The following is a 24,182-nucleotide window of genomic DNA, read 5'->3' on the forward strand; positions in this document are numbered from 1 at the left end:
ATACATGAATGAGGATCAGGAATTTGAGCTCAATTTGACAGAAAGAGAAGGGAGGAGGGAGGAGGGAGGAGAGAGGAGAGAGGAGGAGGTGGTTATGAAAGAGAAGGAGGAGGGAGGAGATGAGAGAGAAAGAGAAGGCTGGGTGTTTTTTTTTTTTTTTTTGTTGGCTAACGGGGAGGCATTTAGGGTGGCTAAGGCGAGAGGGGTGGCCGGAAGGTGGTAATGAGGGTGGCAGGATCTCAATAACGGAATTATTAACGGATTCCGTGATCTGGTAGCAAAATTTAAAAAACGGGATTTGATAGGTAGTAAAATAAAATAAAACTTTTCTCAGGTAGCAAAAATGAATTTCATGTGTTTCAGATATAGCAAAAGTCAAAATTTCCTATAATAAACTATATATATTTAAATGTCACTTTTTATGCTTGATAACCTTAACAAAAGAATTACCCACCTACTAACAAGGTCAATTTGGATATATTTTAATTGATAACATTGGCCAATGAAATTGAACTTTCAAGAAATCTAACATGATTAACTGATCAAGTATATAACATTATATAAATAGGACTTGAAGCTCACTCTTCACACACTAAAACAAAAACTAATAATTAACTACTCTTTACATCAAATCCCTCACTTCTCTCTTGTTAAGTTGTTACTTCGTATAATTTTGTCTAGTGATTCTCATCTTTCTTTAAATCTTTCTACCTATTGGTAAGTTGGTAAGTTGATAACCTTGATCGAATAATAAAATTCTTTATGATACATGATTGTCATATTAAGAGTTTGGATACATTTATTTCATATTTAATCATTTTTTTCATTTCTCATTATTAGATTGATGTCATGATAGATTATTTTTGGAGGGAATTTGAAAATTTAATTCCAAAGATTTTTTGACACGTTTTGTCAAGCATACATTGAAAGAAAAAAAAATGGTTTATTTATGGCGCGCTAAACAGAGAAAATACAAGTTCATCTTGATGATAAACAAAATTTGTTTATCTAATGGCATTTTCGTAAATAAATCAACAAAAAATCCCAATCAGCATGGCATTTTCGTAAATAAGTCAACATTTGTGGGACCCGCATATTAATAAAAGTTGTTCACTTATTTACAAAAATGTCATGCTGACTGAAATAAATTGTTGATATGTTTAAGAAATTTTTATTAGTTAAACAAATTTTGTTTATTATGAAGATGAATGGGGGCTCCCTCCGTTAAACAAGCCAAATAAAAGTTTATTTTTTAGTATGTTGTTTAGTACTTTATTTAGTCTACAATTTTAGTACATTTATTTTATACAATAATATATAGATATTAAAATTTAAGGATCTATATATATCTTTCTGCAAGACTTTACATTTTTCATTGTTATTTTGCGTGAGCAAGCACAGGCGCTTCACTATGCAACCACACGCACATGTCACTCATGCTAAATATCAAATGACCAAATTTGTGTTATTGAAAAATATAGTCTTTAGTGATGATCCTTTTTCGTATCATGATGATCTCTTAACTTTTTTGGGATTCAATAAGGAAAATCTTTTGTCATCCGAAAAAGATTTTTTAATATCATCTTCAATGTGTGAAAGAAAAGGTTTTAATTTCATGAAGATTTTTTATTCCATAACAAATGTATCCAAAATGATGATAATATGCCCTTATCATTATGCCTTCAAATTTGATTGATTTGTCTTGATACCATGAATCACCTATTGTATTTGTATAAATACATACCTCATATATAAAGTGAAATTAATAATATTTCATTCATGGAGAAGGAAGGGGAAAAAAACAAATGAAATTTCAAAATAAAATTCGAAAGTATAATTTAGAGTTGTCACTCTTTATAAAGTATATAGGAAGTCACAATAATTTGTGAAATCGGTGATATTCGATCTCAGGTGTTGAGTGTCTTTTTCTAAAATAAATAAATAAATAAAAATTTACATCATTAAATAAGTAATAACATCTTTATTTTTATTTTTTTGAAAACTGATAACTATCTTTATTTTAATTGATCTTTATAAATAATTACAAAAGTTAATTTTAAGGTTTCTTCGATTTTAATTTGTACTAAAAAAATAATTATAAGTAAGAGGAATTTGAAGTTCAAGTCCACATAAAGTATAATTATAATAAAAATAATTTACTTAATTTAATTTTTATTTTCAAAAAATTATTATTCTTATTAATTTTATTATTATTTCCCCTATATATGCATAATAAAATTATTAAAAAAACTATATATTCCTTTGGGTTCATAAACTAAGGCAGGTTTAATTGCCTTTTAAAAATTTAAGAAAGTATAGTTAGTAGTTCCATTAACATATAAAAATTAGGAGTAAATTAAACCTCTTCATAATTAGCTCTCATTTCTTCTTAACTTCTTTTCTTCTTGATTTCTTTCATACATCTACAACAATGGGATTCAGACCATCATCAATTCACAAGCATTCATGGGGGATATTGTCAAATTAATCACGATGAGGCCCGTTACTTTCTTCATCCTCTTGGTAAGCAATAATTATTATTAGTTGATTTCTTTGCACCAAAAAAAAAAAAATTATTACTTGATTTCTATAGAAAAATAAATATTATTCTTAATGATATCTCTATACATATACTACCTCCGATTTTTATCAATTGCAACTTTGTAATATTTTATATCTCACAAATAATACCCAAAATAAAAATCGAAGGTAGTATATTGTTTAATGATCAAAGAGGATTCTCGTTTCTATGATTCTCAATATAATCGTGCTTTTGTTACATGTTACAGACATTTGCTGTGTCGTTGTTGCCTAGCGTTATTATCCCAATATGGCATCATATAACGAAAAGTTTAGTTAAAATTGTGGAGATGGAAGCAAGCTATGCTCGTTATGAACATATTAAAAAAGTTCAAGACGTAGCAAAACTAATTTCACCCGTAAATTCATCAGCCGTCAATCTAGCAAGTGTTTTGGACACTAATAATACACGTGACAAATTTTTATTTTCCGAGATTGAAAAAGAGGTTTGTAATCATCCTTTCCCGTGTTATTTTTGAAATTAGTTATAATAACTTATAATACGGAGTTTTTATATAATCTTTTTTATACTATATATATATATATATATATATATTATTAAGTAATTAATCAAGATTATTATAGAAAAATTAGTGATTTTATGAATGATAAATTTCATGAGTAATAAATATTCGTAAACATTGTATAGAAAAAAATAAAATCACACATTTCTATAAGTAATATAATAGTCGTACAAGTAAATTTAGGTTAATTTATTTTGAAACGAATAACAAATGGCATGCAATCTCAATTACTTTTACATACTCCGTAAATTTTTTTTTACTGCATTTTTTTTTTCCTTATATAATACTATTTGCTACTAAAAAGAATAAGATATTACACTGATATGACAACTCATTATTAGGATGGAAATACTTGTAGTATTAAAGAGAAGATCATTTACAGCTTTTAGCCTTAAAATGTATTGCTGTATGAATAATAATTTGTGTTACTCGTATAATTTATTGACAAAAAATACTAAATTAAATTGTAAGGCTATTCAAAGCTGCCATCATCATAAATTGGGAACGAATTCAATCAATCTAATAAATTTAAGAAACTTCCATTTATTACAAATGATTTGATTCTACTAAAATCAATTATATTGAAGGAAACTAGAATAAAAAATTCAAAATCATTTGTTGTCTTAAAAAATCAAACCAACAATTTTTTTATTTTTTTATTTTTTTTGTCAAAAGAAAATACTTTACAAAATTCGTTTTTTCTAAAGTGTTCCCATTAACTAAAATTATTGATTAAATACTTGTAAGATGTGGTAAATTTTGTAATCGAGGAAATAATGAAGATTTTATTATTTTCAAATGATTTGTTAAACCTAACTTTCTTTAAGCGTCGATATTCCTCATCATCAAATAATTATAGGGGATCTATTTTCTTAATATGTGCCCATGGACACACACCTTAGAAAAACATACAAAATTTTATGTTAACACTTATACAACATATCTAAAATATATGGATTTGACTTATGTTTACTATGGGGTATAATTAGTATATATATTCGGATAATTAGTATATATATATATTCGGAAATAATACTCCATAGGCCGTATGTCTGGATATAATAGTGATCATTTATAACAAATATACTGTCACGACCCTACTTATATGGAGCTAAAATCATGATAAATTCTATATCTAAGTTGGATAATATAACGTGACAATTAATTATGAATACATTACTTTTTATTGCAACTAAGTAACTAACGACTTCAAAACATTTTCAGGTTGCACCAGCGTTATTTATATCACTATTGGTCATACCTCATACAATCCAAGCTTCATACATTGGATTGGATGGTCTCTTCTTCTCTTACTTAAAAAATAATGATCAAATATATGCATTGTACTCAAACTCAACTATTCAAAATAATCTTGATCATTACACTTGGTATACTCAACTAGTAAAATCTACTAGTGGAGAATTACTAGGAGAAGCCAACATCACAAAACCCCTTGTTGTAATCAATGAGACATGGTTCCAAAGAGCAATGAATAGCTCGAATGGTTATGCATCGTTAGGGTCTCGATGGAGTACTAACGACGAAAATGAATTGTCAAGACCATTATTATTAGACACCGCGAGACTAGGTAGAGTTGGAGCTATCTTTCTCGGGTTTTCTAGTGATGAAATAACAACCATCTTCTCTAGCATTGATGTTTTGGGTGCAAGCTTGTACATGGCCACCCTTAATGATGACAATGTACTAATGGACGGTATAAAAGACGCCGACATTAGTATTAAGGATGGCAAGGCAGCTTTGGTACAAGCTAGCAACAAAGCTGACCTTGGTGAAATTTCATGTAAACCAATCGAGAATGGTGTTACAAATGTTAGTGGTACGTCCTTAGACATTGGAGGAGCCAAATTTATCTTCTATTGCTCGTCGATTGATATTGCAAGGGTGCCAATGGTACGTTTTCATGTCGTTTTACAATCTATGTAAACTACATTGTCAATACTACTAATATAATACTGTCTCTGTTAATTTTTAGTTGCAACAAAGGAATTATTATGTCTCACGCCTTTGTTGCAACTAAAAGTTAACAGAGGTAGTGCAAAGTATTGTGAAATTGTCATTGATAATAATATGGTTTTCTTGTAGGTATATGTATTGGCTTATCCAAGTAATAGATTAGTTAGCATTGTACACAATCACACAAAGGTGGAACTAATACTTCAAATTATCATGGTGGTTGACATGGTAATCTATGTGTTCGCGTTTGTAACTTTGATTGTTAGAGCGGCTAGGAGGGAAGTGCATTTGTGTGCCGCGTACATGAGGGAAATGGAGAAAACAACACAAGCTGAGAGAAAGAGCATAAAGCAAAGCTTGGCCTTTGCAAGTGCTAACCATGATGTTCGCGGCTATTTAGCTTGCATTAAGGGCTTGACCGAACTCTCTGCTACTGATCTTCCTCCCTCTTCTGAAGTTGCTTCTAGCTTGAGGAAGATAGATACTTGTGCTGAGGACCTTTTAGGTAATATAAACATAATATTTACATACATTTACCAATAAATTGTCGACTCACTTAGTAAGGTTTTTACCTCAGATCCTAGAGGTCTGTGGTTTGAATCCTACCAAGTGAGGACACTTAGGGTAGGGATTGTACCCTCCCCTCTACTCCGAAGTGTCTGGCCCGCAAATACTGGACTAAAAAAACCGTGAGGGTTGAGGTCTTGTTAGGGAAAATGCAACTAACATTCATAACAATTAATTCATGTTCTTTCTTGTTGAAATATGCAGCATTAGTGAATTCCATCCTAGATTTCAGCAAGATAAAAGCAGGGAAAATGCAATTGGAGGAGAATGAATTCAACTTAGCACAACTTCTTGAAGACGTAGCTGATTTACACCACCCGGTTGCCATGAAAAAGGGAGTAGAGGTGATGCTAGACCCTTGTGATGGTTCCATCTTCAGGTACTCCCAAGTAAGAGGTGATCGCGGCAAGCTCAAGCAGATCCTTGGCAACTTGCTAAGCAATGCTGTCAAGTTCACTTCACAAGGGAACATTTGCATCACATGTCATTCAAAGAAACCGAGCTTTGAGAACTCTATCATTGCTTCGAACAGGAACAACTGTCTAAACAGGTTTCCGCGCTTCTTCCATAAGAATAAGCGTGCTTATAATGATCTTGAAGACAATCAAGCAAGATCCAAACTGTATGGAGTTTGAGTTTCAAGTGGAAGATACAGGTCCCGAGATCCCTAAGGAGAAGCGCCATTTGATCTTTGAGAACTTTGTTCAAGTCAAAGAAAACTTTGCTGGCCAAGTTGGCACTGGTTTGGGACTTGGCATTGTCCAATCTTTGGTATGCTTGTTTGGCATCGTTTTCTGTTTTCATTTTTCTTTTTCATTTTTAAAACCAAAAACAGAAAACAAGAAAAATGTGTTCTCACTTTTATGCTGTTAGTTTTCAAAAGTATCATGATTTTTTCAATAAGTTTGACCAATTGAGTGTTTGATGTTATGCTAATGAGGTGTATGAAAATAATTTGCAGGTTAGATTGATGGGAGGAGACATAGAAATTGTGGACAAAGCCAATGGTGAGCGCGGGACATGCTTCAAGTTCAACATATTTTTGATAGTACAAGAGGAATGTTTGGATAACCCAAGGCAAGAATTGACTGAGCATAAGGACATCAATTCGGGTTCAGGAGGGTTAAGCACGTGCGTTCGTAGTCCTAGAGGTGAAAAGTCTCTAGTGATTCTCTTAATCAAGAATGATGCGCGGAGAAGAATGGTTCAAAGATACATGGAGAGCCTCGGAATAAACTTGAAGGTCCTAAGCCATGGGAAGCAACTCTCTCCAAATCTCAAGAATATCAAATCTATGCTCATTGAGCCTCAGTATTACACCTCCTCGTCAGGGAGGTCAGACACGAGCCCTCCTCGAGGAGCTTACTTGAGTAGCAACTCTGAGTGCAGTGGTAGAGGTTGGGGTAAACTCCTTCCTCTTAGTACGATGGATGGTACCAATGAAGTCCTTCCGGTGTACAAAAGGTCCATTATTCGAGGGTCAGTGAACTGCATACTACTAGTAATAGATTGTAATGCAGGGGATAATTTTCAGAAAATGCAGAGATCAGTATCTGAGTTCAGAAAGGACCTTTACATGACCTGCATCAAGGTGGTTTGGCTCGATAGGCCTGACACTCGTAGAGCTCACTTCCAAGGTTTGCAAGATGAGAGTCTCCCTTCAACAGATCTTATCATATCGGAACCTCTTCATGGATCACGCTTATCAAGGATTATAAGGCTTCTCCCTGAGTTTGGGCGCGATTCTGTAAGCTCTCCTTCTTATGGGAGATCAAAGAGATCTAACATTGCTAGGGGTGGGACTTCGGTCTGGCGGTTCGGTTTGACCTCGGTTTGAGTCGGTTTCGGTTTGAAGCGGTTCGGATTGAAACGGTTTAGTTTAGCTGGCGGGTCGGTTTGGTTCGGTTTGGGTTAGTCACGGCTCGGTTTGGTTTCGGTTTATTTCTTTGCGGTTTAAATTCGGTTTGGGTCATAAGCGGGTCGGTTTATAAAGGATTTGGATTATGTCGGTTCGGTTTGATACGGGTCGGTTAAGGGGGCGGGTTTACCCGGGTCAATGTCAGTGCGGTTTACAAACGGTTTGGATCAAGCCGGTTTGGTTTGAATGGGTCGGTTTAGGGGCGGGTTTACCCGGGTCAATATCGGTTCGGTTTATAAACGGTGCGAATCATGTCGGTTCAGTTTGAAATGGGTCGGTTTAGTGGAGGGTTTACACAGTTCAATTGGTTTGGTTTATGAACGGTTTGGATCATGTCGGTTCGGTTTATAAGCGGTTTGGGTCATGAATTCATGATTGTTTTAAAGATCGTGTCATGACCATGATTTAATGAGTTGATACTTATAATACGATAAATCGATAATTAAGAATGTACAAGTATTCAATTAGATTGATCAACAAGTGTTTTAAACTTTTAAGTTTTAATGATCAGATATGTAAATATGTTTATCGATTGTAGTACATACCAATAATTCAATGAGGCAATGATACTTATGATAGTATGATAATGATACCAACCGTACATTCGTACGATATGATATACATAATAATTAATCTATAATTACATATACATTAACAATATCGTATTGAATCAATTTCCATTTTCAAACATTGCATTTCTTATAAATTATAACTTACACGAGATTAAATGGATTCGTTATTTAGTTTGTTACTTTATTTAGATTACTAACTCAAACAACTTAATAAGTTAAATGGACGAAATCACGAAATCACTAATTAAAGTGGTGATGAAATCATTATGCAATACTAATGTACGAATAGTCAAATATACAACAGTTAGATTGAATGCCCATGAAAAACAATGGTTAGATTTTCATTACTTTATTAGTTATTAGTATTACTTATTAAGTTATTATTAGTTTATTATATATATATACTGATATACAGTCACAGACTCACAGATATATATAATATACATATAGAGATGTCAGATATTGATGTGCATTAACTCATTAAGTCATTAACTATGTCGTATTGAATCAATTTCAATTTTTAAATATTTGCGTTTCTTACAATTTATAACTTATAAGTAATAAACTAATAATAATAATAATAGTAATAATAATAATAATAATAATAATAATAAATAATAATAATAATAGTAATAATAATAATAATTGTAATAATATTATAATAATAGTAGTAGTAAACTAGTAATAATAATAATATTAAAAAATAATTATACTAACAATAATAATAATAATAATAATAATAATAATAATAATAATAATAATCCCTCAAAATAATAATAATAATAATAAATAATTAAAAAAAACAGTAAAAAAGACCTAGAAAAGCACAAAGAAAAATCTAGACCGTTAGATCTAGATGAATATTCTGGAATTTACAAAAAAAAAATAAAAAAAAAATAAATGAACGGTTAGATGTTGAGATTGAATATGGACAGTTAGATCAACTGAACAAGTAAAACCTAAACCTAGAAAAAAAAAACCCACTCTATCAGCCATTCAGCCGTTTTACTCACTCATAGTTTCTCTCTCTAACTTCTCAGTTTCTCACTCTTTCGTTCTGAAATTCTCAAGAATCTCAAGCTCAACTTCTCAACTTTTAAAAATCCTAATTAGGGTTTTTGTTTTCGTTTCATTTGTGTTTTGGATCTACATTTCTGATTTCTCGCTTTACATTCTCGTTTTTTTGTTTTTTCAAATCTTCCTCTCCTTCAATTTGAAGGCTTCAAGCCGTCAAAAGTTCAAAACTCAAGGTAATTTTTTGTTAATTTTTGTTGTTTTCGTTTTGATTTTTTTCGTTTTTGTATCGGTTTGTTTATTTAGGGTTTTTGTTTTCGTTTCATTTTTGTTTTGGATCTAAGTTCTGATTTCTGACTTTTCCATTCTCGTTTTTTTTTCCAAATCTTCCTCTCCTTCAAGCAGTCAAACCTCAAGGTAATTATTTGTTAATTTTTGTTGTTTTCGTTTTGACTTTTTTCGTTTTCGTTTCGGTTTTTTACTTTTTTTATTTAGGGTTTTTGTTTTCGTTTCATTTTTGTTTTGGATCCAAAGTTCTGATTTCTAACTTTTCCATTCTCGTTTTTTTTTTTTTTTTTTTTTCAAATCTTCCTCTCCTTCAAGCCGTCAAACCTCAAGGTAATTTTTTTGTTAATTTTTTCGATTTTTTTCGTTTTTCGTTTCGGTTTTTTTTTATTTCAAGTTCTGATAATCTACATTCTTGATTTTTTCTTTTGATCTCCAGTTCAGGCAGTTCTCCATCTTCAAATCTCCTTCAAGCCGTCAAAGGTAATTACTTTTTCCTTTTCGTTTTTTTTTAATACAGTTTTTCTGTTTTTGTATTTGATTGTTGTTGTTGTTCTTGCTTGAATATAGTCGAAATATGCCTAAAATCTGTTGTTGATTGTATTTTTGTTTTTTACGGGAAAATGGTAGATTTGTGCTGTTTTGTTTTTTATTATTCTCGATTTAAAAGTAACGATGATGGGTTGTTCAGATTATGTGGTTATTGGCTTTTTTACCTAACAAAAGACCAAATTGTGTCACTTTCTGCAGTTATGTGCATAAAATAAATGCTAGTTTAGGGCTAGTAAAATAAACATCTCATGTTTATTTATAGGTTCATAATTTCATTGGAAACTTTTGAAAAAGTTTAAGCTTTTCTTATGTATGCTTTTTTCTTTTTGAGGATATAGGGGTAAACTTTTGCCAAAGAATGTTGAGGCATGGTTACCACCCAAAATTGGTGTCGTGGTTATCAAGCGGATGTTGAGGAAGACGTCCTCCTTATTGGTAAAGAGATTGAAGCCGAAAGTGCTTCATCTGCATAACTGGTATTTGTGTCTCATTGTGGTTTATTTTATCTTGAAAAATCGTTGCTCTTGTCATTTATTTTCAGACTTGCTGGCAGCATTTTTCAAGACTTTTAAAATCGTTGCCCTTGTCATTTATTTTCAGACTTGCTGGCAGCATTTTTCAAGACTTTTAAAATCGTTGCCCTTGTCATTTATGTTGAGACTTAAATAGTTAAATGTATTTTGGTACTTGCTGGCAGCATTTCTTAAGTTTTTGTTAAAACAACCATTGCTCAATGATGTAAATCTGAGAGCAATTTTAAAAAAACAAAAGCTATAATTTTGAAGTTGCTTGAACTTGTTATGAGCTGCTGCCTGCTGGTAGTGGTTTTGCCTTTTGGTTGTTGTCTCTGCTGAGTTGTTATTGCCTATATTGTTGCCTGCATGAGCTGGTTCCTGCCTCCTGCCAGCTTGAGGTGCTGTGTTGCTGCCTTTTGTGTTATGAATTTATGATAAGTTTTGTTGCTGCTGTTTCTTATGCTTGTTGTTTTAATTTTTCTTGAATCATCGTTGCCCTTGTCATTTATGTTGAGACTTCAATGTATATGTACTTGCTGGCAGCATTTTTCAAGTTTTAAGTTAAAACAGCCATTGCTCAGTGATGATACGATAAACGTAAATCTGAGAGCAATTTTGAAAAACAAAAATAAGTTCCTGCTGAGTCCCTTCTGCTTATATTATTCCTTGCTTCTGATAAGTTGCTGATCTGTTATTCCGTGTGCTGGTTCCTGCTTGTTGCTGCTATTTCCTCTGCTCTTGGGTGCTGTGCTGCTGCTTCAAGATTCTGCTCCCAAATCACTCACATTCTCACTCCTCCCTTCATCTTATAATGTATTATTTTTTGCAACCCTAAACTTGATGATGTTTCAGTTGATAAATCTGAAATCTAATCTGGGTAGTAGTGATAGTAGTTTCATTATGTATTGGTATATGTATTGTGAATTTTAATCAATGAAAATGGTGACTTTTTTTAATTGCTTGTTGATATTACTCTAATTTCAATGCTATTTATCTACTGAATTTGTGGTAATGTTATGAAATAATTGTGGCTACAGATTTGGGATGCCTCCGTATTTATTAAAATTCTTTTACTTAATATCTGGTTTAATATAAGAAAAGCTAAAAAAATGTGTTTTATAAACATTTTAGTCCTCCCCTTTACAAAATACTTGTATAAGAAAGTTTTATAAAGTGATAATGTGAATGATTGTACGCCTTATTGACTAGTACAGTAATATTCTAATGCTTATGCCACTTGTGTAACGCAATCTCATACATCTCCAATCTTATGTTACCTTTGAGGCTTTGAGTGTTATTGGATGATCATGAATATCAAGGAACAATGAAGATAATTTGGGTGGACTAGCATTATTACTGGAATGAAAATGATACAAATGATATATCTTGTAATTAAAATAAATAAGTAATCTAAAACGATATTAATAATGTCGTTGGCCTAGATCTAGGTGATATAAACCTTTGTATAAACCTAAGCCGTTTGATTAGATCTACATTTATTAACATTAATTGTATTTACTATTTAGCCATTTAGGTTGTAAATAATTCAATTTGAGTTAAGCAGTTTGTAATCGGATTAGTTTAAACAGGTTGCGATTCGAAAATAGTTCGATTTTAACGGTTTAACGGGTTATGGCAGTTCAGTTTAGACGGTTAGCAGATTATAACGGTTCGGTTTATACGTGCGGTTTAAACGGTTTCGGTTCATAAACGGGTCGGTTTAAACGGTTAGCGGGTTACAAATGGTTCGGTTTAAACGGTTTTTTTTTTTCGGTTTAAACGGTTTCGGTTTATAAACGGTTCGGGTCATTAACGGGTTTATAAACTATTCGGTTCGGTTTCGTTTCGGTTCGGATTTGCGCAGTTTGGTTTGTTATCGGTTTACGGTCCGTAACGGGTTGACATTGAGCGGTTCAATTCGGTTTCGGTTTGATATTGAACGGTTCAGTTCGGTTTTCGGTTTATATTTATCGGTTTATAAACGGATCGGTCTGTGATGGTTCGGTTCGATAACGGGCGGTTTCACGGTTCGGTTTGAAAAGTCCCACCCCTAAACATTGCAATTCTAAGCAATACACAGTCGAATACTGAAGAAGATATTGGTGAATCTAGTAGTGGGGAGATTAAGCTAGCTAGGAAAAGGCGAACCTTGAAATTTATTGCTTGTAGGGATAACTTTGCTATTGAGCAAGATATCCCTCAAGTTCTAAGGAGCTCTAGTAGCGAGAAATCTGCATCGATGACTAAAACTACTCAAACAGGAGAGATACAAGAAGTTCCAAGGTAATGTAAACATTTCGAGTTGTGTTTGATTCAAGGGAAAATGTTATCAATTTCGTATTTTTGTGTTAACAGCAGCAATGTAGAGATCAAGAAATCTCCCTTGGAGAGGAAAAGAATACTGATCGTTGAAGATCATTTCTTACAACGAAAGCTTGCTGAAACAAGTGTTAAGCGTTTAGGTGCCGAAACTCAGACATGTGGAAATGGCGAAGAAGCTCTTGAGGTGGTCTGCAAAGCATTGAGCAACCAACCAAGTGGAGAACCCTTCAAGTTTCCATATGATTTTATAATAATGGACTGTCAGGTGAGCTGCGCATATTTATATGTTTTTCCAACTTATATAACTTACAGTAATTCACAATAGTTATTAACTTGAGGTGTCTTGTGTTTATCACAGATGCCAGTTATGGATGGTTTTGAAGCAACACTAAAAATCCGTGAAGAAGAGAAGTATGGACTACACATTCCGATTATTGCACTATCGGCTCATGAGGTGGATGGAGAAGAAGGCAGGAAGATTGCTGAGGCTGGAATGGATTCCCACCTGACAAAGCCACTTCGCGGTGAAGAACTTCTGAAAGTACTACAGCATCTGTTAATAGACTAAGAGATTTGTATAGATCATACATATTGTACTTTATGTAGTATTAGTAGTTCCTTATTTATGTGCCTGCAAATTCAGGATATTTTATGCCATGTGCAGGTACTTAATAGGCTTTTTTAAGTGATAAAAATTATTTGTAATCTGCAGGGATGTTAGTTTACTCCTACAATATTATAAGCGTTTTAAAATCCATATATAATGTACGTCGTACTTCATATTTATAAAGATTTAGAAACTACAAGTCTGTAATAAGAAAATGAAGATACAAAGCAAAACAAATTGTACTGAAACATATTAGCAAAAACAGGTGTACTGAACAATTAGAGGAAAAACAAGCTGAAGCAAATGCAATCAAGAAGCGTTAAGAGTGATCATCCTATATATTTTAGGAGTGTTAGGTCTGTTTGTGCAGATGCTTTGTTCATCATTTTAAACATGGTCTGCTGAAATCAGAAACCTTTCTTGGTAAAACTGCAGTAAGGCAATATAGTGTACTACTGTCTTTAAGAACATTGTGCGAGTACAATTAAACGCTATAAATTCAACAGAATAAGAAACTGGATTAGGCTAGTTTAGCATGGTTGCGTCCAGATCGAATTATCTACCAATAAGGCAAAAATTAATAGGTATAGTGTGGGATTTCATTTAACTAGTTGTGCTTTGCACCAAAGTGCTTGTATTATAACTTTGCACTTAGTTATCAATATACCTGCCCAACAATCGTCTTCAGTAAATTTCAACACAGCATAAAAAAAATTCCGTAACTATCACTGAAGCTGCGCACTTCCATTGGAAATTTAGAACTAATTTATCCTTCAATAGACCTTAACCAGGAAGTGCTGAAGGCCGCCAATTCAAGGACTCTTTCCATACTCCCTCTGTAACCTCTGTTCCATAACATCTGACCATTTAAATAACTATTTTCATTGTCTACAATATTCTGTACATCACTGAAACTTATGCTATCAATTAGAAATCCAAATAACAACGCAATAATTAACACCTCAAATTTCTGTATAAGCAACATTTAATGTGGAATGGCAAGAATACTTTATTGCCTAGTCATTGACCATATTAGACAATTAAGAACTCAATTATACTGAAATTGGAACATAAGCTAAAGTTTAATTGATATTTCGTGAAGCCAAGGACTGTACACATCCCCAAGGCGTCAAAGCTTGCATACCAAACATTGCTAAACGCCTAATCAAGCATGTCAGGGTACACCAAATCCTCTCGCAAGGAGGTAACAAACACCAGTCAACTATAACCATAACCTAGCTTAGTTGCTATCTGTCAAGTATAAAATGTTCCCATTTTCTTTTCCCACCTAATCTTCTCTTATGGGGGACAGGGGATGGCACAGTTGGAGCTGCCTTACTTATGATACGAAGGACGCACCTAGAAAGTAAGAGATATTTTAAACTCAAGTTTCTAACCAAGCTAATGTCCCCAATATCAAAAATTTTCCCGGCAGCTCTCCTGCTGAAGGTGCAAGGTATGTTATTTTTTTCCTGCATATTGATATATACATAAATAAATAACCATCAAGGATACATTATACATAAATCAATACACATATGCAAGCTACGTTATCAGTTTCACTTATATAAACATAAATCAATAACCATCCAAAGAATTACCAACCTTTGGACATCAACATCAGTAATATATATAAACCCAGCAACATTACTGCAACCATTGAAAGAAATAAACATCAATTGTTAATATTGTTATTGATATAATATATAAATTTATAAACATTTATATAAAAATAAAATAAAATAAAAAAGAAGGTAATAATCAAACCTTACTTAACATTAAATCTGTGAAAAATACCATTTTTATGTTTCTTGGGAGAAAACTTATACTTATTATAAAAAGACACCTTGTGGATGGATTCCAGCAAAAAAGTCAAATCTCAGGCCTATGACTCTTCCTTTTTCAATCCTTTTTAGGAGAGATAGACAAGAAATGAGAAGACCAATTTGCTTGCCGAATTTGGAGGGATAGAGAATGGGGAGGAGAAACATCAGGATAATTGAAAAACAGAGTGAAACACGTGCATAAAGGGAGAGGTAAAGAGAGGATCAAAGGTCTTATATATGACTTTTTAGCCGGAATTTGTCCATAAGGAGCATCTTTTGTGAAAAAAATTGCCGTATTAAGGTGTCTTTTCACAAATTCCGTATTAAATAAAGACTATTCTGACAAATTTTCTAATAAACATCAAACACCCTTCATTAGTTCATGAACCGATGTAATATAATGCAAAACATTTATGAACACATCTGCATTCCTCATCAAAATTACCTAGTAATTATGTCTTCCGGATCCTTGGCAAATGAAACAGCAAGCACAGAATGTAGCAAGTCTTGGCTGATGTTTACAGGAACCACCCTAGTAGGGTCCGCAGCAGGCTCTGCACCAATTGGCAGAGCTGAACGTGGTGCTTGCGGACCACCGCCAATTCGATAGACAGACAGGTCATTGAAATTAGCAATGTTGGAATGAGGTGAGAGATCATTCGCCAGGCCATAGAAATATTCCTGAAATTAAATTATAACAAAATGTGGCATCAACAAACTTTAAATGTCTAGGTAATTTGGAGAAACTATTCGCCATTTCAACTTAGCAATCAGCATATCGGAAATTTGATTTTATTTTTTATTTTTTTAATACTATTACATATACAAAGTAACAGCACATAAGCTCAGCTGTTAAACAAAAACTTAAATTTAAGAATGGCTACAAGAAAATAGTAAGACAAGAAAGCTGAGAACATAACTCTTATCACAAAGAAAAAAGAACTTTCGAATCAGTGTAATGTAAAATGAATAGTCAATTGGGACACAGACTGAATGACAAGTTAGAAACAGTAGTCGAATTAATTTATTAAGGTAGGGCACAGACTTATTTAACTGGCAAGTGAAGTCATAAACGTTTACTGGCCTATGCTTAACGCTATAAGTAGCAGAAGAATGGTCCACAGATGGAAAAATATTTAACTTGTCCTTCTCTAATGATATCGAATGTTCAAACTAATTTCGATATGTTTAGTCTTTTATCAAGCACAATGATGAAGCAAATTCTAAATGTACAGGTACAATGCCAAAGTTTAAATGCAAGAACACCACAACTAAAATAAATATATTCAACATATATCAATTTTACCACAAGAAAAGGTGAGAGATAATATCTAATTTATTACCCTTATCCTGTAGCCCCTGGATTTCTGACGGTATCTTGGTGGTCGGGAGACAACACCTCCAGATTTCTGTAGTTTTACTACATCAACCTTGGGCTTGGTTTTCAGCACATCTTTAAGCATACTACAAAGCTTTTCCTGCACAATACATAAAGAATTAATAAGATTAGAGTATGCATAAGTCATGGGCAACAAACCAAACGGTCCAACAATACTGTACTAGAATACTAGATCACAGAATCTACACTGATGGTAAAATTAGATAGCTGCAAGATCACTTCTAAGAATAAGATCGGAACACAATTCTCAAATGATTTTGAGAGTTTATATCTAAATCAGATTTTAAACAAAAAAGGGGACCTCATCCAAGTTAGTGTATGACAGTGAGAAGTACAAATAAATTGAAGTAAAAACACAGGTTACAGTAACACATACCTGGCCCAAAACCAATACAACATCTGCATTAAACATATCTATAGCCTGAAGAAGCAGCTGCAAAAGGACAAAGGATTCAGAATACACTACGGGAAACATTCAACACATCAGAGGCTGTTAATGAACTGTCCATAAGCATGAAAAAGCTCCAGAAGCATTAGACAACACACCTCATAGCCTACTCCTTCAATCCAACCCATTGTATTGATCACCATACCAGCAGCTCGTGATTCAGAATTACCAGAAAATTGTTTTTCAAGTGTTTGAGCAAGTTCTTTCACAGCTAATTTATATAAATCTACATTAGCACTGCAAAACAGCTCCAAAAAAAATAAGGTTATAGCAGTTGCAATGATGATGAAAGCTGTGATAATCAATTAAATATAACATTATAGTCACAAAAAAATAAATTTAGAAGTCCAAACACTATTACCTGGGACTTGTGTGTCCATAAAAGTAAACCAAAGGCATTTCAAGAGGAATTCCTTCCACTGGATCAATGGGCATCTCAATTGGAGTTGCTGCAATTGACCCAGGTACTGTTATACTTCCCTGGCCTATATCCAAATCCACAAAAGTAGGCTTCCAGCCCTGCTTGGCTCCCCAGCTAAGAAGCATCCTTGACAAAGTACTCTTTCCAGAGTCAGTGGGACCAACCACAATAACCCTGGGACCCTACAAAAAGGCCATCTGTTAGAGGATATAACAAAAACAGGCAAGTTTACAGAGCCTATATGTTACAAATCATTTCCTGCTCGAGTGGGAAGGACTAAGGAGACATAAATAGAGCATAATGAAGATGTAACAGCTTTCTTATCGACCTAGAAAACCTGAACTGAACAAAGCCTGAAACTGGATGACACAAATTTGACCCAAACTAAAATCAACTGTACTGGAACCAAGGTCACCCAAATATATATGGACAAATGATAAAATCAATATGTATTTAACTTAAAATATCTTAAATATGACCCGGCCAGATTCCGAGCCAACCTAACCTAAATCGTATGGTTAATCACCCCAATAGGACCGATACTAAACCCATTCAGATGGTCCAGCAGCCCGCTTATCACCCCGCCACCAGAAACTTTAGAATCAAGCCTAGTTGTGTGCTTGAAATATTCAGAATTTCCAATCTAATAATAGTAGTTGCAGGAATGTTGTAAAATGGATACATATTGCCAAGTTAGAATGTAAAGTTTTATTATGAAAAATGGTGAATAGTAAATGGATCCATAATGCAACATTGATGTAGGAGAAAAAAAAGGTGTCAGAATCATGCTGAAGCAAATAAGACCCAAATTTAGAAAAGTTGGTGTAGCACAAATCATGTACAGAAACAGCAAGTGATACCTCCCAGCTTAAAGACACATCTTTTGTTCAGCCAGCTCAACACGTCTTGCGAGATTTCACATAACTTGTTAGAAAAGTGAAGGGGGTTCTCATCCTCTTCTGTCCCCCTTGCAATAAACAGTTTCAACTTGCAATTTATCTCAGTTTTCTAACTTGGCAAGTTATTAGGCTTCCTACATGAAATTTAAGTTAAACTTACTAAGAAAGGAAAATTAATCATTCCTTAGTTATTAGGGCAATTGGGCAAACTAAATCCAGTACAGAAAGGAAAATTGAAAACTAAAAGCAACTATCACAAGACTCATTCTTTAAATTAGCTTAATCTGATGGCTTATATAGCCGCTGCACTACAAATACTACAAGAAAATTGTTCATGGTCAACAATTTTCCTCACTCTTAAAACTCCCTCAATAAGCACACACGACCACTCTCTCTGCAGGGTTCCACTTCCCCAGTCATGGGATTCATGGCATTCGGCAATTTTGACAATCCAAATTATTGATTATGACCGTGTTTTTATCAGCCAAGCCTGTGACCCATCCCTGGTATATCAGAATTGTTTCAGTCTATACTAATAAGTTTCATATCTCTGTTTCACAATTTAATTCTTCTAAGATTTTCATTCTAAAGTTTTATTTTAGAAATAGAGTTTTAATTCAGGGTTTCAACGGGGAGTATACATATATAATTTTGATGGGGAATGTTAAAGCTTGGAGGTTTTTTATTGTAACAACTAACAAGTTTTTCCCAAACCAAATTCCAAGCTTGCAGCTTTCTTGGATTCAACTTATGAAATGGGAAGGATGGTTTAAGATAAGACAAGAAAGAATAATTGGTAATGATGGAGAGCGAAAGGATCTAAGGAGTTGATTTTAGTTTAAAATCTTTTAATCAACTCTATGTCTAATCTTTTGCATTTTGTAAATTGTATCCAATATCCTATCTAAACTCCTAGCAACCCTTAATCATCCTTTTATAAACTACTGGTGCCCCTTTTAAAAATACTAGTACACCCTTAATTATATATAGTCCCCTTTCATAAAATAAGGTTACTCCCTTGATTGTATATAATACTCTTTACAAACTACCAATATCCCTTTCTTAATTGCTTTTTTTCACTGTTGCGCATTGAAAATTTTATCAGAAGATTCCTATATATGCTTAAAACTTATAATAAAAAATAAAAAAAATAAGGTGCCTCATACCCAAAAGGCTTGGGCCTAGGCTCGAAATACCAATTACGCCTCGTGCCTTTAAAAACAATGGTATAAATCAAACTTGTCATTAATTCCACTTTGGCATAGTGTCTACAAAAGAATCATGTTGATTTTGTAATACCTAACCTTCCTCATGATCAAGCTCATTATCCTTCTCTTCTTAAATTACAGCCTGATTATCCCAACTGAACAATTGTCTTCAGATTTTATCACCAGCCATCATTACTATTGACAAAGCTACCCTTGATCCTCCATCAAAGGTCCTATTACTGCTAAACACAAATAAAATCCTCCAAAAAGCTAAAGTGATAACCCACGACCCTTTTTGGTAAAAGCTTCTAGCAAAAATTGTTTTCTTGGCTCTTGCTTGAAGATAATTATCATTGAAATGGTAGTAGGCAATGCATCAACAGACTTTAAGTATCTTATAAACATAATGTTATCACACCTTATAGGGTGTATCTCTCTACATATAGTAAAATGCCCGGATCGAATTGACAAGTTTTGACTTTTGCACTATTCGCAAATTTTTAATTGACAAGTTTTAACTTTTGCACTACTCGCAAATTTTACTTTGACTAGCTTTTGAAAATTATAATTATAATTAAAACATATTCACATGGGATCTCGTTAGAGCCATTATAATGTAAATTTTCATAACATCAAATTTTAATAATTTTACTTATTTAATAGTTAGAGATGGTAATTGTTGGCTTGTGCATTGGTAAATGTAACATGTATTAAGGAAAAAATAATTACGATTACGGGAAAGAGTGTATTAGATGTCTTGTTCTATAAAGGGGGCTTCTAATTTAGAGACACAATAGAATTATATCTGGATTCTTAACAAGAATAGAGAGAACACTAGAAAATTGAATTTAGGGCTAACAATTTTTCTACTTGGTCATATATACACTTGTTCAGACTACGAAAATTTTTTAGAGTTGGTGGGAGTAGAAAATACCATGTCTAGGGTTTCCAAAATCTAGCTGTTTTAAGTGAAAACAATACCTGAGATGACTCAATATCATCGGAAGAAGAAGCCTTAGCTCTATTCCTCCGCGCTTCTAGTATGGCATGAACATTAACATAGCTTATCATAGGTGTCTGAACACAAAACAAAAGCAAAGTTTCACTAAAAGAAATTTAAGGGAAACAACTATCGGGCTTCAAAATCGATTAAGGAAAAAAAATCAAAATTCATGAAAACTCCGTAAAAAGCTAGCAAGTGGATGAGCATACCTCATCTGCTACATAATCAGATGTATCAGACCCACCATCCATTTCAATTGTGGCTCCATGCCATGTAAAGATCTGGTAAGTAAAACGGGGTTAATTATTAGATTGAAGCATTTACACTAAATTACTCTACAAACCCAATCTCCTAGTGAGCATACACAATATGTCCTACAAACTATCCTATTTCCTATGGCACAGTTACATTATTAAGAAGTCATGAAACCCAAATCTAAAACTCGATAGTGCAAGTGGCAAGGGAGAAGAAGGCACTAAAACAATAATTAGTAAAACACCGTCCAAGGTACTAACCACAAAATAGTCTAAATTACCCGCGGTAATAATAATAGAACCCACAGCAATGCTTAATAGTCATATACTCTCTCTCTCTCTCTCTCTCTCTCTCTCTCTCTCTCTCTCTCTCTCTCTCTCTCTCTCTCTCTCTCTCTCTCAAATAAAAAAAAATATTCTTATTTCTCCACTATCTACCAAAAACCAACCACACCCTACTAAAACCATCACTATGCATGCTCACACCCGACAGAAAGATTATTTACGGATAGAGAGAAGTTTTTTTTTTTTTTGATAGGATACCATGGTGAAATTTACTTCAAGACAAAGCTAGCTACTAGCAAAAACTAGCCAAGTGAAGCAAATGTGAATGTTTCTAGTTTTCCACAATCTCAAGTTCTATGAGAGGCATAATGTGGGTGGAAATCTCCTACTCCCACTTCCTTCCATGCTTACTCCTACATTAGTCTGGGTAACATAATTTCGGGTTCAAGACCTTGCCATCTACTCAGCATTCTGTCCAGTAATTAACAAACATGCACATAAACATGTTTAGCAAAAACAACAACTCATTGAAATATGTCATATTGCCATTCTTGTGGATCTAATCCTTGAATAAGATGTTATAATTTCTTGTAAATCTATTCAAGTATCCAACAATGATCAAAATAAGCACAAACATGTTGACAGAAGAGGATTCAATTTTTGTTTCACAACTTAAAAATCCAAACAACTCCTTGTTGAAATATGTCATACTGCCATTCATGTGGTTTCCACTCCTTGAATAAGATTTTATAATCTATAATTTCTTGCAAATCCATTCGAGTATCCAACAATGATCAAAATAAGCACACACAGAAGGATTCAAATTTGATTTCACAACTCAAAAATTGAAATCAAAGACTCGTAATATACCGCAAATTTAAGGCGTGGAGGAAAATTGAGCCAAATTTCTGGAGGAATTTCTGTACCATATATCTCAGCATATCCATTTAGCAGCCGAAGGCGAAGAGGCGAATTCTCGCCCACCTCAATTCGCAATTCACATTCTCTCTCCAACTTCACTTGCCTTGGTGGAGTGGCCCGTCCCTGAGCCGGGGCAGGAGGTGCAGCCGCCCTCGGCCCGGGGAGAAATGGTGCATTTTCATAGTTCCGTCCTAACATTAAACTAAACTCTGCAACAAATTACACCCAAATTTGACTCAATTATCAAAAACCAAGCACAAATTCGTCTCATTTGAGAATATGAATAGCAAAATTCTGGCAACAAAACTTCTCATTTTAATCATTCACAAATTCAGTAATTATAAGTTTATAACCATAACCAGTAGTCTAATTATCCATCATATAAGAACCCTAAATTGACTATAAATACTCGCACACTGACAATTAAATAATCGATTAATACTAGACTGTGAAATGGTTATTCGATTAGTATAAAATAATGAGTAAACTTACCTTAGGAGCTGCTTCAATGGAGGAAAAAAAAAGCTCAAAAGCCGCTTCAATGGAGGAATCGGAGTACGCTTCGGTGAAAGAGGGAGCTCACAAGTCACAAGGAGAGCGTAAACGTCTAAAGACGAAAAACTAAAGCTCCAAAGGGGGGGAAAATGTAATTGTAGATGGAGCATCACTGACACGCTCACACGCGCATAATGTCGATGATTCATTAATAGGGGAGTCTAGGGGTGGGCAAAAATATTGGGTGTCCATTATTCGGATAAAAACTGAAATTTAATTTAAACCAAATTTTTTATTTGGATTGGATTCAAACTTTAAATTGGATCGGATCGAATTGAAATTTTTTTAAATATTCGGATTTTCAGATCAGATCGGATTAACCTTTTTCGGATTCAAAAAATCGAGTTAACCGAAATATAAAATCATGCTTTTACAAATAAGGATACATTATATTAATCATGTAAACTTTTGTTGATAATTACATTAATATGAACTATGGAAAATTATGTTTTTAATAGGATTTTTTTGAAAATAACACCACATAATTTGAAAAAAATGGACTATAACACCACCTTTTTTCGATTTTTTATTATAACACCATCTAATTAAATTAAATTATGAAATGACCACCAGAAAACGAATTCTGTGACGGAAATTGTGTGTGGGTCCCACAGGTTAGCTTACCCTCTAAATTTTTTAGTTATCAAATTCGATTTTCTCTCTCCCTATTTCATTACTCCCTCTCCCTCATTCATTATTCTACTACTCCCACATTAATTTCTCAATGATAAAGATTCAACCACCAAAATTGCGAATCAGAATCAAACCCTAGGATAATTTGTGTGGTTGGGAGAGTGAATTGCAAGGAGAGGTGTCAGTGTTTAAGCGAAACAACTCGGCCATTTTCGTCAGCCATTTTCGACTTACATAAAGCTTATACTTTTCTGGGTTTCTGACAGCGACAGGATGAAGAATCTGAAAGAGGTACCACATGAAACTTGTATTTTACTTTGAATTTACTTTTGGTGTCAATTTTGCAATATTGATGTTCAGATTAGGGCTAATTTGGGGGAAAATGTCGCTGACTATAAAATAGTCAAAACTTTTGTTTGAATTACTGTGAATTATGGGTAATTAGGGTTTAATTGGGTAATTTTGTTTAGTTAGTGCTTCATTGAACTTAATTATGTGATTTTTGTGTAATTGATATCATTAGTTTGTTGCATAGTTATTTATACTTTACTTTAATTGAAAATTGATGTAAATCTGAATTGTTAATTATGATGGAATTAGTGCTTGCTTTGTGGTTGTGCAATTGGGATATAATATGTTAATTTATGTTCCCTTTTGGTAGTTGTGTTGACTGTTTTTGCATTTATTTCTTTATTGTCTAGATAATGGCCACAACATATGGTGTGGTTGATATTGTTTTTAGAGTGGGGGGTGCTTTTGTTCCCAATAGAGTGCACAAAAAAAAAAGAGTTTAATTGTCTACTGTGGTGGGTTATGTTATTGGAGGAGGGGTGTGAAAGTTAATAAGCTTGATGTGCCTTACATTAGAGAAGCTGCAATTCATGGTTTTGTCAACTTTAG

The 24,182-nt window shown here is 33.5% G+C and overlaps 1 protein-coding gene and 1 pseudogene across 1 annotated transcript; one reads left to right on the top strand and one right to left on the bottom strand.

The window, feature by feature from the left end:
• Window positions 1-2,466: 2,466 nt before the first annotated feature.
• Window positions 2,467-13,544, top strand: LOC110723464 (annotated as a pseudogene).
• A 714-nt stretch (window positions 13,545-14,258) lies between these two features.
• LOC110723417 (protein CLP1 homolog) lies at window positions 14,259-22,780 on the bottom strand. The gene is made up of 11 exons (XM_021902773.1): window positions 22,587-22,780; window positions 22,044-22,303; window positions 20,844-20,915; window positions 20,613-20,708; window positions 17,465-17,706; window positions 17,202-17,340; window positions 17,032-17,088; window positions 16,600-16,734; window positions 15,702-15,937; window positions 15,036-15,080; window positions 14,259-14,902 (listed from the first exon to the last, which is right to left on the bottom strand). Exons 2-11 carry the CDS (start codon window positions 22,290-22,292, stop codon window positions 14,815-14,817), a joined length of 1,359 nt encoding a protein of 452 aa, XP_021758465.1. The 5' UTR covers window positions 22,293-22,303; window positions 22,587-22,780; the 3' UTR covers window positions 14,259-14,814.
• Window positions 22,781-24,182: the final 1,402 nt, after the last annotated feature.

Source organism: Chenopodium quinoa, unplaced genomic scaffold (assembly GCF_001683475.1).
Source record: "Chenopodium quinoa cultivar QQ74 unplaced genomic scaffold, ASM168347v1, whole genome shotgun sequence".
NCBI lineage: Eukaryota > Viridiplantae > Streptophyta > Magnoliopsida > Caryophyllales > Amaranthaceae > Chenopodium > Chenopodium quinoa.

Excerpts from the sequence above, each read along its gene's own strand:
- LOC110723417 (XM_021902773.1), bottom strand. The coding sequence starts at position 22,292 with ATGTTAGGACGGAACTATGAAAATGCACCATTTCTCCCCGGGCCGAGG. Across the intron at positions 20,709-20,843 it reads CTGATTATGTAGCAGATGAG|ACACCTATGATAAGCTATGT; the intron begins GTATGCTCATCC and ends TTTTGTGTTCAG. Across the intron at positions 15,081-15,701 it reads CCGGAAGACATAATTACTAG|TAATGTTGCTGGGTTTATAT; the intron begins GTAATTTTGATG and ends CAATGGTTGCAG.